Genomic DNA, 19,730 nt, shown 5'->3' with positions numbered 1-19,730 from the left:
TAGGACTATTTCTTCCGCGTCTCATCCAACGACTCTTTTGCTAGTTCAGAGACATCATTTTAAAGCTGGTAACAGAGGCTTGAGCCTTTGATAGTAATCTATTGCAGTTATCAGTTCTTATATACAGTGTATATATATAAGACTTATGCTATTTTGTGTAAAATGATGGCAACTGGAATTTTGCTTGTTGAACAAAAAACTAAATAAAAACTTTAAAAAAAAAAAACTATGCAAAGTGATATGGAACTGTAATGTGGTCAAGAGAGCTGCCTGGAGCTAAGTTCGCTGTACGTTTCCTAGACAATAATTGCAAACCTCAGAATGTACATCAACCAATCAGATTCAAGCTTTCAACATAGTTATAATGAACTTTCATAATTGATTTTAATTCAGTGATAAGTCACTTATAAGTTATTAGTTCATGATGATACAAAAAACCGTATTAATTAGTGGTATACAAATGTGCTGTTAGTTATCTTAAAATGTGTAAATCCTAAAAAATCTAACAGATCTATAGTAGATGGTTGATGATTTATTAGTTGATACACAATTGATCATTTATAAATCACTGAAGTATTTATGTCAACATTTTTATAGGATCATCTCAATAAACAATGGTTAATCTTGAACAAATTATGAATAGACCGTTAGTAAATGATCACTATAAGCTGGTCTGTATTCAAAAGCACAAACATGCAGGATGCTAAAACAGCATTTTTTAAGAAGAGTAATTCATTTGTTTTTATTTTCAAAGGGATAATCATTTATAAATGGTTTGCAGTGGGTTTGATCATGTGAACCAGTTCCACCTTCCACTGAAGCTCACATCAGCTGCACAGTGTTTAAAGACTCCATGTGTGTCAGAGTCAGAGAAGACAGTCTATTCCCTCACCAGTCAGCACACTGCAGTACACACTGCAAAGTGTTCAACACCTGTTACAGATGATGTGTCAATCATTTACAGAGCATTCTACATCCCCTAATCTAAAGTGTAAACCATTCATTAAAGGGATAGTTCACTGAAAAATGTAAATTGGATTTTTATCTGCTTACCGCCAGGGCATCCAAGATGTAGGTGCGTTTGTTTCTTCAGTAGAACACAAATGAAGATTTTTTAACTCCAACAGTTATTATAATTAGACCCCATTGACATGCATTATACGAGCAATGGTTGGAGTTAAAAATCTTCATTTGTGTTCTACTGAAGAAACAAACACACCCACATCTTGGATGCCATGGGGGTAAGCAGATAAACATCACATTTTCATTTTTCAGTGAACTACCCCTTTAATAACTTATGAATGTATTACCTAGTAATTTATAAATGACAACTAAATTAACAAAACATTCATAAAATGTTAGCATATCACTTATTAATAATTTATGAATGTATAGTGTTGTTTTGTAAATGATTAGTTCATCATTAACTAATAACATACATGACTTATAACTGAACATTATAAAGTGTTACCCAACAATTTTACAAAACATTTCTTAAAACATTTGTGAGATAATGCAAAAGCCCCCCCCCCCCCCTCCATCTTATATTTTTTCCCCCATAGTTTACTGCTTATTTAGACAAATGTAGGCCATCTGCATATAGAAAACGCTATGTAATGCAAAAAAGTGGATGAGTAATATAGTATTCTGAACATAGCCTTTATAATATGTGTGGAAGTTTTCCTCTTGATCCTTATGAGACCCACTAACTGAGTCTATGCTACAAAACAGGACGCTATCTTGGAACGTTCGTCGTTCCAGATGGACCAACATGAAAATTAAGCCAGACCGTTGCAGAATGAGTGCAAGTCGTATGTCATGGAAAGACTCGATCAACCCAGTTCATTTTCCAAATGTTCCATTTGATATATTAGGTGAAAGCTTGAGTCCACAAATAAAACCCAGTGAGGTGTTTGGCACACTTATGAAATACTTGCCACTTTGAGTGTTGCCCTGCTCTGGCCTCGCTAGCGGGCTGTATTTACTGCCACAGCCTGCTTCTTTTTGCCTGACCCTTCTTAGGGGCTGTAAAAACTGATTAAAGGCTAGCATGCTGTATGTAGGAGACAGCTGGGAACGCTGTCCCAGACTGTGTGACACTGTCTTTGTCCTGACTACATGTACGACAGAGGTAAAAGCTGAAGTTGCATTGCGGTCAGGCTACTCTGTCGTAAAATGGTTTTGCTCTGACCCCCTTGTGACTGCAGCTATTTTCAGCCTCTGCTTGCCGTGCAACCAGCATGGAGTTCCTGAGCAAGCCTGTTCTCCACAGGTTTCTCTCTGTCAGAGTGAATTTCCATTAAACAGCGTTAAAAAAAATACATAAAAAAAAACCCTCATCCACACAGGGTTTCATTACAGATATGTGTTAGGCACTTCCCAGAGGAGCAAATGATGTAAGCGAAAACAAAATACCTCATAAAACTCCTATTACCAGCTTGTACAATTGAAAATATGAAGGCCTATCGTTTAAAAAAGTGTGCCAACTTTCACACTTGACTTGACACACTTGATACTTGATCTTGGTATTGTGACTAAGTGTTATAAAATGTCAAAAGTGTTTTTTTTTTCCTGGTATTATCGGTCTGCTTGAATGAGACTTCATGAAATGTTTCATATAACTTTTATGACAGTCTACCAGCTGCCAGCTATAATTCTTTGAAGGCTCTTTGATGCTTTGGTTTTGTTCCTGTTATCAGAACTTTTCCATTCATCTGCAGAAAAGGATGTAATTTCAGCAGCCTTGTGTTTTCAGTTAGGCTTTTTGAATCAAGAATTTGGAAACATTTTTTTTTTCCATACATCACACTCAGTAACTTCACCAGAGTTGAAGTAGGCCTATACAATAAATCCAGTGGTGTGGGGTGGTCTATACTGTATATCAGGGCCGTAACCACCATAGACATTGAGGGTCAACGATCAATCAATCAACCAACTTTATTTCTATAGCGCTTTTACAATGACGATTGTTTTAAAGCAGCTTCACAGTGTTAAACAGGACAATATTGCAACACAATTCTATTTGGCTGTACAGTCGTTTTGGAGAAAACAGTGATGTTATCAGCTTATTTTAATTTATCATATAGCGACAATGTTCGCAGATCAGTAATCTAGTTTAAATAAGACCTAATTAAATAATTTTATTTGTATATTTAGATGAATAACTTAAACATAATTTTAGGCAACAATGGCAAGGAACCAAAACTCCATCAGGGCATGATGGAGAAAAATAAACCTTGGGAGAAACCAGAGGTGAGAAGAACCAATATCAACTTACATTTGTCAAGACTCAACTCAATTTTTAAGTCGGTTTAATGTAATTTTATATAAATTAACTCAATAAAAGTTAGTTGAAATTACTTGCACAGCCAATTTGTTCATACTTAAGTTTTTTAAAGCTTTTGACAGCATATAACAGTGTGTAAATTGCAACAAAGACACATTAAAAATAAAAGTTAGTTAATTAAAAATGCTATTTTTCCATGATTAAGATAAAGTAATGTGTTAATAAGACAAAGCATTAACAGAAACATTTAATGCCTTGTTTCACTTGCTACTTTTAAAACAGAGTAGGCAGTACGCGGCAGGTACATGCTAATACTGAACAGTTCTAAACATAACCTCTCAAAGAAATGAAATATAAAATGCAACCAAGAAGCAATTTCTTTCCCTGTTGCTTGCCATTTATTTCTTCTGCAGTAATGTGTTAGTGGATTGTGCAGTTCGTGTTGTGATATGTTGGCCTTGGCATTAATCTCCAGGCCTGACAGACAGCAAATCAGCAGTCCAAGGCATGGCGTGCAGAACATCCCTCTGTCCAATCTGTCCAATCCCAAACGCTCCGTTCCTGCGTGGATAACTCAGACGTGCCGACCAGACAGGCATCTGTACCACATGCATCAGCAAGAGCACAGCGGGAGGAAAAGGGTAGCGTGCAAACAAACAAAAATACTCACAATGAGTCATTCCAGATTTGTAAAACTGTTTATTCAGCAAGCTAAAATAACTTACACCTACATGGTCTGGTGCCTGCGGATTATGGGAAATGCTTTGGGCTTTTTAGCCATTGGACATGATACATCCACCAGATTTTTCAGCAGATGTTAAGCATTACACAAGTCACCTCAATAAATAATAAAGATTACTGCGAAACATTTCACATGGACAGTGTGAAAATCCTTTAACATGAAGGATCAACCTTTCACGACATGCATTAGAGTGTCTGTAAGGAACAGTGACAGATAGAACAGAGCACAAAATGCTGAGAGTCGGCTGATTTATGGTGGAAAAACAAGGAGAAGAACAATGACTTGTGGGGGCTCATGGGTGAGTTGGCGGCGCTGAAGTAGATGTAACTCTCTTCTGGGGTAGCACAGGCAGCTGGGTCAGCGCCGAGGGCCAGAGTCAAGCAGATCTTTTGCTTCATTGATCTTGGCTGCCAAATACGGGGATCCACCTGCAGGAGAAGCAGCAGTTTTCTTTGAGCATGTCATGATTTGTCTCCGCTTCCTCATCTTATTCTTTTAAACTATAAAATGTGCACTTCCTCCAATAGCTTCCTGTCCCATTTCTACACTCAGGCAAAAAAAAAGGGAAAAAGCGGTACTCTTTTCAAAAATCTATATCATAGACTGTAAAAAAAATATGGACGTAGTGTCCGTGACGTCAACCATAGGTTCACCCGATAAGCCGTTCTGAAACGTAAAGTAGAGATGAGCTGGCCGTTCCCATCTTACTATCGCGTGTCATCACGTGTCACTCCCGGATAACAGAAAATGGGCAAAAAGGCGGGATGTGGGCGGAGCTTAGGTGACGCACACACTATAGACGGCGGGTAAATGGCTATCCACCTGTCACTCGAAGTAAACAAACCCTTAATTATGCAGAACTTTAAGGCTTTATATACTGTAAATTATGAATGAACATAAATGACTGATGTATAATTATAAAAAAAATTATATTATATTATATTTTTTATATTTAAAAACTCATAATAAACAGTTTCCCGTTTTTTATTTATAGAAAAACAAGATGGAAGAAATCTTCCACTTAACCTGTATAGAATTACATTTTTTGCTCATTTTGTGTTTTTAATTTACTTTTAATATGGAAAAAAAATATTTTTCATACTTAAGTACAAGAAATATCACATACTTTAAAACTTTTACTCAAGTAACATTCTAAACAGTGACTTTAACTTTTTGATTGTCAGTAGATCATGCGCTGAACTTTCCACTCCCATCGGCGCTTTTTTTTAATTGCACTCTCGCTAATTTGACCTGTTTAGTAAATCTGGCCCCAAGTTCTCTTTTTCTGAAGGTGTATGAATAAAAAGGGAGATGCCAAACAGATAATATGCCTGTTGCAAACAAACTATAATTAGCTCCTTTCACATAATAAAGAATATTATACATTTTAAATATTTAAATTAAATATTAAATGGGTGGTTGCATGCGATTTCACTTTTTTAACTTCAGTTAGTGTGTAATGTTGCTGCTTGAGCATAAACAGTATCTGCAAAGTTACAGCACTGAAAGTTCAATGCAAACGCAGATATTGTCTTTTAAAGTTATGGCAGTTTATTGCCTAAAGCGGCCGGTTTGGACTACAGCGAGCGGGTTGGTGACCCCTAGCTAACCCTTGCGAGTCACCGCAGATGTGACTTCTGCCCGTAATGGTAAGGGACGTGGCGTTTCTAGGCAAACTGTGCTTGGCACTTCAGCCAGTAAAAATACAGGAAACTACATTTGGCCATCTAACCTCTGCAAGCATCTAAGACCATTGCGTTTTTTCGGAGGGATGGGCTTCATAGAAGCAGGAAGCAAACGAGCCGTTCAAAGGACAGTGGAGACAGCGGTGTGGAATGAAGTTCAAATATGAGAAAAAGATGGTGTTTAAAAAAAAAAGTATTAAGACATGTAATACTGCGCCCCATAAACACAACCACGCCTAGACAAAAAACACGGAAGCACCCCTTTAACCTTATAAAGATCTTCACTGTCACTTTTGATCAATTTAACATGTCCATGCTGATTTTTTCAATACATATTTACTGACCAAACTATTGAACACTAGTGTATACAACACCCATTTTTGAAATCCAATCAATCCGGGATGGATAAAATTGACCTCCTTACATTTTCTTTTTCATTTAAATATCACATTTCACTCAGAAATGTCATTACAGAAATCAAATGGGTTGCAAACAGTGCTTTTCATTGACTTTAAAGTCACTTTGAAACTAAATGGAGCAACATAATTAATTTGCAACCTCGAGTCCACAGGCACAAATCTATCATGATTTCTGCATTACAGCTCAACATCCGCAAGCTTTAGAAAAGAAATCGCTTTGCCTCCAATTACTGACTTTCAGCCCACGTCCATGGTGTATGATGGTGTGGCTGGGAGGGGGGAAATGTGATATTGCTGGCAGAGTGTGATGAGCCACACCTGGTGCCTGCTGCGCCCCATCATGCAGCTATAAATTTCCATTGCATCTTTCCTTCAGTAAACCTCATTCCACGAGTGCCTGGAGTGTCTGCTGAGCCGTGTCAAATGGTGTCTCCTCCGAATTTGCCTCACTGGCACGACATGCTCAAAACCCGTCTTCGGCGCAATAATTCCGATCTTTCATGTATTCATACTCTTGTGTAATTGACGCCCCATCCTAAATAAATCTGTCTCTTCCGTGATACCCTGAAAATTTTGAATAATCCGATCTAATATGATTTCCGACCTGTAAGGTTGCCAGAATAATAATCTTACACGGTGTGTTAATAGGCCAGAGGAGAACTGGCACCCCGACTGAGTCTGGTTTCTCCCAAGGTTTATTTTTCTCCATCATGCCCCGATGGAGTTTTGGTTCCTTGCCACTGTCGCCTTTGGCTTGGCTTGCTCAGTTGGGGACACTAAAAATATGATTAAAGTTATTCAACTTATTATACAAATAAAATATATGAATTAGGTCTTATTTAATTCTATAAACTATAATACTGATCTGCCAACATTGTCGCTATATGATAAATTAAAATAAGCTGATAACATCACTGTTTTCTCCAGAACGACTGTACAGCCAAATCTAATTTTGTCGCAATATTACCCTGTTTGACACTGTGAAGCTGCTTTGACACAATCGTGATTGTAAAAGCGCTATATAAATAAAGTTGATTGATTGATTGATTGCCGTATGAGGTGCTCTTGAGGTCCAGAACACAGTCACAAAGTCAAAGCAGATTTCTGTACCAATCATTTCCCATTCACACGCTCACCATGCCTGTTTTAAACGCCTGGTTAAGAGATGTAGAATATGGTTGTGTAGAATAAGGCATTAATATGTGCTTTATAAGTAGGGTTGGGCATCGTTTTGATTTGAACTATTCTGATTCCGATTCTTACTTTCGATTCCGGTTCTTTTCGATTCTCGATTCCGATTCTTTGAGGGGTGGAGTCAAAACATGTCACATCGATATTCAATGCTATTTTCAATACCACGGGGGAAAAACGCTGCATATACTGTCAATTAGATATTTTTTATATATTCTCTCACAAATATTTGCTAACTCAATGTATTTTTTACAACGGGGTAATTGTGTTGCAATAGCTTACACACAGCACAAGTAAGCTTGATTTCGAATGGTAAATTGAATTTAAAAGACGACTAAACAGTAATTAAATAAGAACAAATAAACATATTACAAAAAAATAGCACAAATAAATAAAATAGAATAAAATATATAAATGAAAGACTGCTTTATTTTTTCAGGAAGGTCTAACATTCAGGTAAGGAACTGAATTAAAAAACGCAAAGTGGCTAATTAAATTTAAAATAACATTGGATAATGTTTTTTTTGCAAAAAATTAAATCGTTTCATATAAAACCATTAAAGTTACACACGTTGATCAGTCAAGAGTAGTGTGATCGTTTGTCTTTTTGTAGTTTGACTTTAAATAACAAATAACTGCGGTCCCTTTAAGAACTGCCACACTCATGGATCCTGAACACTGTTCCTGTTACTCATTCTTCATTTCTTCCTGAATTGTTTACGACTGTGTTTACATTAATACTCTTCAAAATGTGCACTGACAATTTGGTTGATTGTATTTGACCAATAATAAGCTGGAAAAAGAAGCAAATATTTGCACTTGTATGTCAGAGGGGGCTTTATTACGGTATGTGTGTGTGCGCGCTTCAGATGTGAGCCTGAAATCTGAGGGATTCGTAGAATTATGTGCAATCCCGCGAAATTCAGACCGATGGAATAGTTATTTTTTAAACAGTTCCAAGTTGGAACCGGTTCTCGATGCCCAACCCTATTTATAAGTACAAATAAACAGCCAACATCCTAGTAACATCGCTGTCAGGAAAAAAGGTACATTGCTGTCACTGGGGCAGTACCCTAAGGTACAAAACCAAAATGGTAATAATATGCACCTTTAAGGTACTAATAAGTAATCTTAAAGTATACCTTTTATAAGGGACTAATATGTACAATTTAGCATGTACCTTTTCACTTTTGTACCTTAGGGCACTGCAAACTAGTTAATATCAGAATACCATTTATATATATATATATATATATATATATATATATATATATATATATATATATATTTATATATAAAAGGTATCCTGATATTAACTAGTTTGCATATATACATATACACACACACACACTCACCTAAAGGATTATTAGGAACACCATACTAATACTGTGTTTGACCCCCTTTCACCTTCAGAACTGCCTTAACTCTACATGGCATTGATTCAACAAGGTGCTGAAAGCATTCTTTAGAAATGTTGGCCCATATTGATAGGATAGCATCTTGCAGTTGATGGAGATTTGTGGGATGCACATCCAGGGCACGAAGCTCCCGTTCCACCACATCCCAAAGATGCTCTATTGGGTTGAGATCTGGTGACTGTGGGGGCCATTTTAGTACAGTCAACTCATTGTCATGTTCAAGAAACCAATTTGAAATGATTTGAGCTTTGTGACATGGTGCATTATCCAGCTGGAAGTAGCCATCAGAGGATGGGTACATGGTGGTCATAAAGACATCGACATGGTCAGAAACAATGCTCAGGTAGGCCAAGCAGGGCCGCATTAAGACTTCAAGGGGCCCCTGGGCTTTTGCCTCTTGGGGGGCCCTTCATCCATTGGAACTGCATAATTAATTGTTTAAAGTTATGGTCCCACCCCTTTTACCCCACCAGGTGGCAACAAGTGACTGTTAAAAATGCATTTGTCATTGAATCATTGATCTTTTCAATTACAAAAATATCACAAGCCTTTTATTTTACGGGAATAAATGGTATTTAAAAACATCCAAATCTATAAGTCTGTTATATAAAATACACAAAAATAAGTGAAAAAGTGCTCTTCCAGGTACTTAAAGACACCATGAATAGGAACTAAAAATGTGCTTTTAATATAATTATTATTTTTTTAAATACAGAGATGGTATGTTAAAAACACATTTTAGTTCATATTCATGGCGTCTCAAAATGTTCTTAAGATTATCGTAGGAAACATGCATGATAAGGCCTATTTAATTACATGTAGCCTATGCAGAATCTTTTGTATCAACGTTGCCCTAGATAAGAATTATTATATTCCACAGCTCTAGTGTGGTGGCTAGCTAACTACTGGGAGCTCAACTAAGTTGTAAAGTTTAAAAGGAGATAATTATTTTAATAGACTATCATATCTAGCTATCTGCTGCTAGCCTACTGTATCACAACCAGTGATGCCTGTAAGGCGTTACTCTGATCTGACCACTTTTTTCCAGTAACGAGTAATCTAACGCTTATCAAAATTTTCAGCCTGAGTTCGGCTGGAGCCTGTTTTTTATTTATTTATTTTTACCTTGTTGCAGCCATTAAAATAGTTCAGTTTTGTTTTTAATGTCAAAGTAGTTATTTTTCGTTTCGTTTCTTTATTAACCTAATTTAGAAAAATGTTCAGAGCAATTTTTTGTTTGTTAAATTAAAGTTTATATAGGCAAGACAATTCAAGAGTTGGTTTGAGAGACTAGGCTATTAAACATGCGGTTAACTCACTGGGTCGTCACATAAAAAAATTAAAACTTTAATTTAACAAACAAAAAATTGCTCTAAACATTTTTCTAAATGAACTTAATAAAGAAACGAAACGAAATATAACTACTTTGACATTAAAAACAAAGTAGGCTAGTTATTATACCACCACAAAGGCATTTGAGGCAGGCTGATAGATTAGCCTACTGCTCGCAACGGCGCTCAAAAAAACGAAACGGGCTACACAATCTAAAGAAAAAAAAGTACATGCAGGTTGTCTTATAGCCTACCTTAGACTTCAGCAAAATTAATATAAATCCGATCTTCAATTCCCGCGGTATATGCTCATTTAACGGAGTTCACATCAAAGCAAAAGATTCTAGCATTTTATTCTGCAGCCCATTTCAAATTCAAAGATCGCAATATGAGAGAGAGTGACCTAAGCACTGGTAAGATCATTAGTCTCATTAATTTATATTGAAGATGATTGTGTTTTGTGTGACTTATTTTTAAGTTTCATTTACGGCCATATGCGTTGGCTTAATTGCTTTACTCATTTGCAGCGATGCTGCAGTAGCCTAGCACCATCATATCTATCTGACTACACCATAACACGCTCTCACACATTTATTTTTTAATTATTTGTCAGGAGTAAAATTTACACATGTGGTTTAAACAACCAGATACATTTACATCTGTCCGGTTTAGTTTGAAATGCTTTCATGCACCTTCTGAATTGGTTTGTTTGAGTGATCAGAATTAAATACGTCTCGAAAGACTCTCGGAAGGCATTTAGGCCTACTCCTGGTCATTTCGCAATCAGATAGATACCTGGTCACATAAAATTAATGAAGGAACCAGTTGTAAAAAGGCCATAACTCTAGCAGCTGCACTGAATAAACGGACTCTTTAACCCTGCGCGAGCCATAATCTCGACAGTGGCGCAAGCTATCATGGTCTCATGTAGTTTCCACCAGCACATCTCATTGTTCATTTTAATTATTAAAATAAATATAAAACGAAGGAGAAGCCTAAAAAAAGGGGCGTAAAAAGTCGGGGCCGTCAGGCTCGGGCATAAATGCAATAAAGTGTGTTGCCAAAAACGGTTGTCATTTCTATTTTGAGGCGGCAGCGGTGTTGTCGGCAACTGCTGAATGTAACTAATAAAGTAACTTGTAATCTAACTTAGTTACTTTTAAAATCAAGTAAACTGTAAAGTAACTAAGTTACTTTTTAAAGGAGTAATCAGTAATCAGATTACTTTTTCAAAGTAACTGTGGCAACACTGATCACAACCTACCGGTACATGCTGGTGATTCCTTTTCCCCTTCACCGTTCTGACGTTCTACTTTATCTTGCGCTGTTTTTCTGTTTTTCGCACTACTTTTATATTACGAGACATTGCTGTCACAGTGGCGGAGCCAGGATTTTTTTTTATAGGGGTGGCCGGGCAGGGGCCAGCAACCATTCTGCTGTGGCACAGAAATCTTTACTATTTCAACATAAAAATTTGTTTGACTATATACTGGACTGTTTAAGTGACTACAACACAAATAAAAACAGTTAATTTGTACTTAATTGTAATTTAGATAGTATAGTGAATTAGTGAATTAGATCATGGAATACTGAGTGAATTTGAGAATTTCTTAGTGTTATTCCCCACCTCCAAGGGGCTTACATTATAGCTAAAGTTTACCCTGCTCAGTCAGCTTGGTTCTGGTTCTCAAAAACCCAATAGATTGTTCTCCATTGTTGCATCGTTCATGGATGATACATGCAGATAACTACATAGCCTAAATTATTCAATCTTTAGGCCTATTGAATTTTATATAATCAATTAACTCTTCAACAGTTCTGAGTTATTCTGTAAGGACTGTTTCTAAACCTTGCAACGCTAAAGACTGAATGTTAGTAAAGTAAATACTTTCTATATTAGTTGTCAAAATAAATAATTGCAACAGTTCTGTCAAAAATTTAACCCAGTAAAAGAAAAAAAGTGTGTTCTCTATTGAATCCCTATGCAAGAATATGAATTTATTTCAATTATATAATAAGCACAGAAGTCAACATTTTATTTGATGCATTTAAATATTATACATTGCAAAATAAGCGCCTATATTTCAGTATAGTTCAGTGCTCACATTAATTTGAGCATTAAAAAAAAATCATATTATCAGCGTATGCCTTAGGCTATATTGCTATATTACATGGCAGAATATTTTCAGAATATAGAACAGGACATTTTCGCGTGATATTCAAGAGTTTGCTTGTCTCGGAATCTAGCAGAAGTGTCAACAGTTTTCACATACGTCGTGTGAGCGAACATAATTTTACCGGTGAGGGTTCATGATTATTGCAGATTATTGAGCGGTCACACCGCTCCGCTCCGATCTTTCTCGTCAGAACACCCTTGTATTGAAAAATGGTCGGGTTTAAATCGGGCTCATAATTACAGTTAATGTGTCGGGCATGGCCGGGCTCAGACAAAATAAGGGGCTCGGTGGGTCGGGCTTGATTTTTTGAGCTCTAAACTCCAACTGTGACTGTTGATTGCAGGGTTCATTGAGTGAGAGGGTTTGACTGACATTTTTCGAGCAGGACTTGCAAAGCCCGCATGTGCATTCAACGCGATAAAGCGTAATTTTAAAGGGACAGCCAACATATTATAAAATCCGGTTACAATATTTCCCGGCATCATCGGGGCCCTCCCCCAGCCCGGGGCCCTGGGCTTAAGCCCAGGTAAGCCCGTGCATTAATGCGGCCCAGAGGCCAAGGCATTTAAACGTGTGCCACGAAAACATCCCCCACACCATTACACCACCACCAGCAGCCTGCCCAGTGGTAACAAAGCATGATGGATCCATGTTCTCATTCTGTTTACGTCAATTTCTGACTCTACCATCTGAATCTCTCCACAGAAATTGAGACTCATCAGACAAGGCAAAAATTTTCCAGTCTGCAACTGTCCAATTTTGGTGAGCTTGTGTAAATACCAGAAAGTACTGCATAATTAAAATACTGCACATATATATATATATATATATATATATATATATATATATATATATATATATATATATATATATATATATATATATATACACTCATTGAATGTGTTCGAATTTTAAAAGCGCGGCATATATATACACAGGTTAATGTGACATTTTTTACAATGGATTTATGTGAAGATTGTTTTAAGTTCAATAAATGTTTTTTAAGCCTAATAAATGTAAAAATTCTGTCTGTGAAAAATCGGTGATATGGCCTTCTTTCATAAAAAGATGCCATTAAACTAATATTTTAAATATACTGTCTTAAAGTTGTTTCTACATTAATTTGAAGATTAAATTTGAAATTATTACAATATAAAAATGTACTAAAAACCTTAATGTTTAATGTTTGTAATATTTATCCTACAATTCTTTAAAATCATTAATTAATTTACTGATTGATTGATTGATTATGAGATTAAGGGAACAGCACTAAGATACCATTCACAGGATTTACATAATGCCACTCTTCTCCAAGATCCTGAAAGCATCCATTGTGTACCCAAACACACGGACACACACACACAGTCTGTCTGCCCACTTGCACAAGACTATCATGATAAGCAACAATAACAAATTGGAAAACACACAGGAGAGTGAGCAGGTAGCAGAGAGCAGGGCCCGAGGAGGCTGCTAATCTGTCTGTGTGTCAGAGAAGAAGTGGAGCTGTGCGCTCAGCCTGCAGTGATGCACTTAATTACACATTATTTTCTGCCAATATCAGTATGCACAGTACATTTCCAATAGACAATTCTTTTTAGTGATGGTTACACTTTAAATGTTTGATTCACGTCTATGTATCAAATCCAAGTGTCAGTTAAATAAATTGCATGACCCGCCAGAGAATTTTCACATTAGAATAGGGTTCTCAAACAAAATACCAGTCGGTATTTTAAAGGAATAATTAATCCAAAAATGAATAATAAATTAACTCACCCTCAAGCCATCCTGCGTATATGATTTCCTTCAAAGCGAACACAATAGGAGTTATATTACAAAATATCTTGGCTCTTCCCAGCTTTGTCTCATGACCTGATATAAGCAAAGTATAAGCTTAGGAGAGAACTGATGAACGTGGAAGCACAGAGACAAAACAAAACGACGGGTCAGATGGAACGAGACTCTCTTGTGCTTATAGTATATAAAGTTTTAAATATGAATATTTTTTGGCAAAAACCCATCACTTCACTTCAGAAGGTCATTATAACCCTGTGGAGTTGAATGGGTTACTTTTATGATGGATGGATGCGCATTTTTGGGCTTCAAAAACTTGTTCACTTTTTAAAAAGGATAGTTTTGTATTTAACTCTGATTGTGTTTTGCTAAAAGAAGAATGTCATATACACCTACGATGGCTTGAGGCAAATAAATATGAGTAAATATTTTTGGTTGAACTATCCCTTTAAACCAACAGCGTAAACATGATATTTGTAAGAAATACACTAAAATTAAGAGCTTTTTTCTTATAACAGGGTTTTTTTGCAAGAGAGCAGAAATCAGTGAGCTTGTGCTTTAGAGATTGGCAGCCTTAAAAGGAGGCTCTTCTTGACTTTTGCTTTCTGTTTATTACCCATTCACAAATACAAGTTCAGTTTTTCATGCTGCTAAGTACACTGCAAAGTTTCTGGATTGACATTTAAATGTACATTCAAATCCGATAACCAAAGGACGAGACAAAACAAGACAACGTTTATTCAAGTAGCCTTCTTAATTCAACAGATTTTGCTCTGATACTGAAATTGGTCCGGAGAACTACAAAATTTTACTGGTATTGGTACTGACTACTGAAACTTTGGTACCGTGACAAATGGACCAAATTATAAATATATGCAAGTAAACATATATTTGTTTGTATGCTACTTTGTTGCATTTACATTTTGGTCAACCATTCAACCTCATTCTTCCTTTAGTTTTTCTTTACCTAAAATGGGTAGAAATCATAATTTTGTAACTAGATACTCTTGAAAGCTTTTTTAGTTTAAAATGATAGAGTACAATAGCATGCAAAAATGTACTTTTCCTTTTTAGTTTGCTTCAGATTTTATACAGTTTCTGGTAGATGAGTTAAGGCATGTATGACGGTTTCTCAATGTCCTCATTTGCTCATAGCTAGCAAACTAATGAAAGCCAATTCAACAATCATTCCATGCCATTACCCTGACCGCTCAAAGTTAATCATCTCATTACGACCTAAAGAGCGGATACCGGAACGAATAACGTCGATCCTCATGTCATTGTGAAACCTTGCCATGAGGGCTTAAACTCACAAAAGGGCTAAACGCAAGATGAACACAGAAATTTAGAAAAACGTTCAATCTCAGTTGGGTTACAGACTCCTTTCTGACTTGAATTGTGTGTGATGTCAAGGTGAGACATGTATGTATAGACCCATATTGAAAACTCGCCAGTCAGAGTTCCTCAGAAACCAATAAAACAAAGTCCTTGAAAACGTCTACAGAATACAGAAACAATGGAAAAGCGGAAGAAGGGAATAACACTCGTTTCAGCAGTAATAACCGGGTGCTGCTGGTCAGAAACTGCTGTCACGTATGGAAAATCTGAATTTAACAAGACAGAACGCAGTTGACACCACTCGAAGTTTCAACTTGGAAAAACCTGAAGACTTTTTTCGAGATGCGAATGTACAAGTATGTTGTTACAATCACATGCAGGGTGCCCATTCAGATGTACAGTAAATAAAATGCTACATTAAATTGCTATATTAGATCATAAAGGATACTCTCTGTTGATAATGACACTCCTGCAGAACAGATGCTACTGTTGCACAGCATATTTCACGCTCTCAGAGACCTCTGTGTTGGCAATGAAACACCTGTGACACCTGCAGTGTTTAATGGTTGCTTTGCCCTTTCGTTTCCTTATGGGAGCTTTGCGTAACAGAACACCTTTGTTGTCGGAAGTCTGAGATATCAAGCAGGACTATCACAATCCAACTCTGAATGGAAAATACTATAAATGTGATCACAGTAGTGAAATTTCACCAGGCAAAATAAGTCTATTGTCAATATTGTAGCAATGTATAGTCTGCCTGTCATGATCATTTTGTGCAGACCATTAATTGTCATACAAATAATTGTGAATAATAAGTTAATTCTGGGGAATTCTAATTCTAATTTTTTTCACTTAGAGTTACTCAAAATCATAATATTAAAAATGATTAGGATCATATGATTTACTTTAATGCTATGAACATTTATTTTCTATGTTTTATAAAATGTTATATAAACTAAAATATATAATATAATATAATATAATATAATATAATATAATATAATATAATATAATATAATATAATAAAAGCCACAAGCCTTCATTTGGCATTTCTAACCATGTGAAATTGTGAATATATCTCAAATAACTGCAATTACTATGGATTATCACGACCAGTTGATTAAATCAATAATCGTGGACAGCGATGTATGTGTCCCATTCACTCCTGTTCCCGGACTCCATCTCCCATGATCCTCCCTGTCTCGCACCTGAACTCACTTCCTCATCATCTCTCCCGGGATTCCCTACACCTGGTCTTAGTCGTTAGCACACCTTTATGTTTGGACTCACTCCCTTCACTCACTAAGCGCGTTTCCATTACCCTTCAAATTGCGCAAATTGAAATTGCGAATTGAAAATACGCCCAATGGAAACGCGGCAATTTCGCAAAAACTCCCATATATCGCAAAAAAGTTTTTACGCTCTCATGAGGTGGTTTTTCAGGCGATTCGAAAAAGGACATTTTCGCAAAACTGCAATGGAAACGGTTTTTCCGCATTTACATGTCACCTGTTGCGGTGACGCATTGCTGCAACATAGGGCCTATATATTCTATTTTCCACTCAATTGTGTCGTAATAACAAGATAATGTAGTTAAAAGGACATATATTTTCTCCTAATAAGGACTACAGGCTATATATACTGTAATTAAGACATATATTCAAGAAATGTATTAAAACAGAAAGAGCTAGTCTGTATTTTCAGCCTTACTCAAAGGCAGAGGAAACAGGCCAGTTACGCACGTCAATCCATTCCAGACGATCTTAGTTTGCTTCTTATCTAATAAACAGGCAATTAATTGATGAAACATCGATCAAAATAAAAATACAATTTATACAAAACTAAATATATTTTTTAAGAAAGACTTTCTAGAAAATAAAACTCGAAGTGATCAAAATCATGTGACTCCCCAGGTCTCAAACATATTGCGATTCTTACTCATGCTGCTCACTTTTCATAACCAACATATAAATTAAAATAATAATATTACAGGCTAATGTTTAGGCCTAAACGCAGCCTATTTAGTTTCGTAGTTAGGCTATGTTTTCTTTAACCCACGGCAGATAAAAGCGCTGACGGTCTCATTTTTTCCTTCTTCCTTTAAGAGAGATGAAACAATTTACAATACTCTTGTCATTTTTAGCTCTACAGATGAGTTCAAGACATAATTATAAACTATAAACTGTCTATTTTTATTTGTGGACTCAGGGAACTAATTATTTTGCATGCACTCACTCCAAACGCGGTCTCCATTTCAAAAAAATTATTTCGTTTATTAAATGCCAATTTTTTCTTTTCCAAAGCATTTCTAAATTCAGTTCAAATGCCAATCAAACGAAATATCTAGCCAAAATAACGAAAGTGGTAAAAATAAAAATAAAACATTTGAGTTAACATGCAAATTCAAACATTTCGCTCTACTCTATATGCGTCAACCTGCCGCGCTTAAAAGGCGATCATTCTTTACAGATGACGGGTTCGGTTTGGAGAGAAGACGAGACGGAGTTCTTTATTAAACTCATAAAAGACAATATAGGATTACAGTAATACTAGATTCTAAACACAGAAATGCTACATTATCATGAAGACCTTGAAGAAGATCTGACACACACACACACCTCATATCCGTGCCGCTTAAGTAACCTAAGGGGCTTTCCTTGCCATTAATGCTTGGATAACATATGTCTCCTTCCAATAAAAATAATGGCTAGTGTGATGGATAGGATATACAAACCTACCAAGTGCCATCGTTTTGGAATGACATATCGCGAGAGGAAAGTAATATGTTTTAGTCGCATAACTGCAGCTATGGAAACGCTGTCATTTCGCAACAGTTTTTTATCGACATTTAAGAAATATCGCAAAAGTTTTCCGCAAATCTGTAATGGAAACGCAGCTAGTGTCAGTTCTTGTGTGTTGTTCTTGTGTGAATGTAGTGTCGAGTTAAGTCTAACGTTGTTATTGTTTGTGTTCTGAGTTCTTGGTTAATAAACAAACCCGGTTAGTTGGATGTCTTGGCTCTCTCATTGCCTAACTACATCTACACGTAACAGTATGAAGCACAGCTCACACAGAAGTCAAGCAGCTTTTTTTGAAAGACTCCCCTTTGAACCTGTTGAAGTGAATCTGTGTTGGAAAAATAATTTACCCTAACATGAAATTCCAAATTGCAGGAATTACAGTTAAAATGATCGTATTTTGCCAATGAAAAATTGCCAAACTTTTAGAGTTTGCTAAATGTGACCATACTTTAAAGCTGCTGTCTGTAACTTTTTTTGTGTGTTCAAGACAGAGTCGGTGGGCGGGCTTAACATAATGATGGCTGAGTTGCGCTTGCGTGCTACTAGACTAGTAAACAACAAAGAAGCTGGCAAACAGCAGTCTTGCAAATAGGCTTTGACCGTGACTATGGAAGACTTGGAGTTAAGCTTTTCTCTGAGAAAAGAACAAAGAACGGCACTGAAGTCATTCTTAAGAAGATAAGATGTGTTCGGAGTTCTGCTGAACGGATACGGTGAAAGTTTAATCTGTCAACTACAGGGATGGAAATTAACTTTTTTGTCCACCGGCCACTGTGGCTGGTGGATTTCAAAATCTACCAGCCACTCCATGTTTTTACCAGCCACTTTCTTGTTTTTAACCGACAATGTGTAACTGCATGTGAAAAATTAATACTACAAGCTCTACAATACTTAAGCAGTTTATTTAATCTCAAGTCTCAATGAAATACTGAAATTTTCTCTATCTCTCTTATACACACACAAACCATGAACTGATATACATTTCATAAAATGAGTAGGGCTCTGTGCTCTGTGCACTTTTTTTTTTTTACCTGGATGTGGGATTTGGATGATTTGTGATCTTTTATGGCTTCCAGTTTTAGGTTTTTAGTCCCAACAATGAAACTATTAGTTTTGGCATCTTCTGAAGCGTGTTGACGACACACCGAGCAGAACATTGTCAGTAGGGATGCACAGAAATAAAAATTCTTGTCCGAAACTGAAACACCAAAAGAAATTATGCCAACTATTAGTACCATTGCATTTATGGCTAATGCTGTGACTGTGTAACTTTACTAAAAATCAAGGCATTGCGATTGCATAAATTAATATTAAAGTTTCAAATATTAATCAATTACAAATTATGCAAATATTTATTTAGCACATTGCAACAATCCACAGTATAAAATACAATTCAAACTAAAATGTTTAACTTGACCTCACTCATGTGTACATTTAATAATAGCTAATGTACAGGCCTAATGGCCTGCAGAAAGGTACAGAAATTCAATAAAGTAATCAAATGTAAAATAACTGCATATTGTAACTGTTTAAATTAAAGATTAATCCTTA

The 19,730-nt window shown here is 36.2% G+C and overlaps 1 protein-coding gene across 1 annotated transcript in view; it reads right to left on the bottom strand.

The window, feature by feature from the left end:
• Positions 1-3,969: 3,969 nt before the first annotated feature.
• dnajc15 (DnaJ (Hsp40) homolog, subfamily C, member 15) overlaps positions 3,970-19,730 on the bottom strand; it is a 35,251-nt gene continuing 19,490 nt past the window's right edge. The window contains exon 6 of the mRNA XM_067443350.1: positions 3,970-4,456. Within this exon, the coding sequence (XP_067299451.1) occupies positions 4,386-4,456 (71 nt within the window). The 3' untranslated portion in view covers positions 3,970-4,385. The remainder of the gene's footprint in view (positions 4,457-19,730) is intronic.

The sequence above is a fragment of the Pseudorasbora parva genome, chromosome 5 (assembly GCF_024679245.1).
Source record: "Pseudorasbora parva isolate DD20220531a chromosome 5, ASM2467924v1, whole genome shotgun sequence".
NCBI lineage: Eukaryota > Metazoa > Chordata > Actinopteri > Cypriniformes > Gobionidae > Pseudorasbora > Pseudorasbora parva.
Note: the sequence above shows the minus strand (reverse complement) of the source record. Positions and strands in the feature narration are given on the sequence as shown.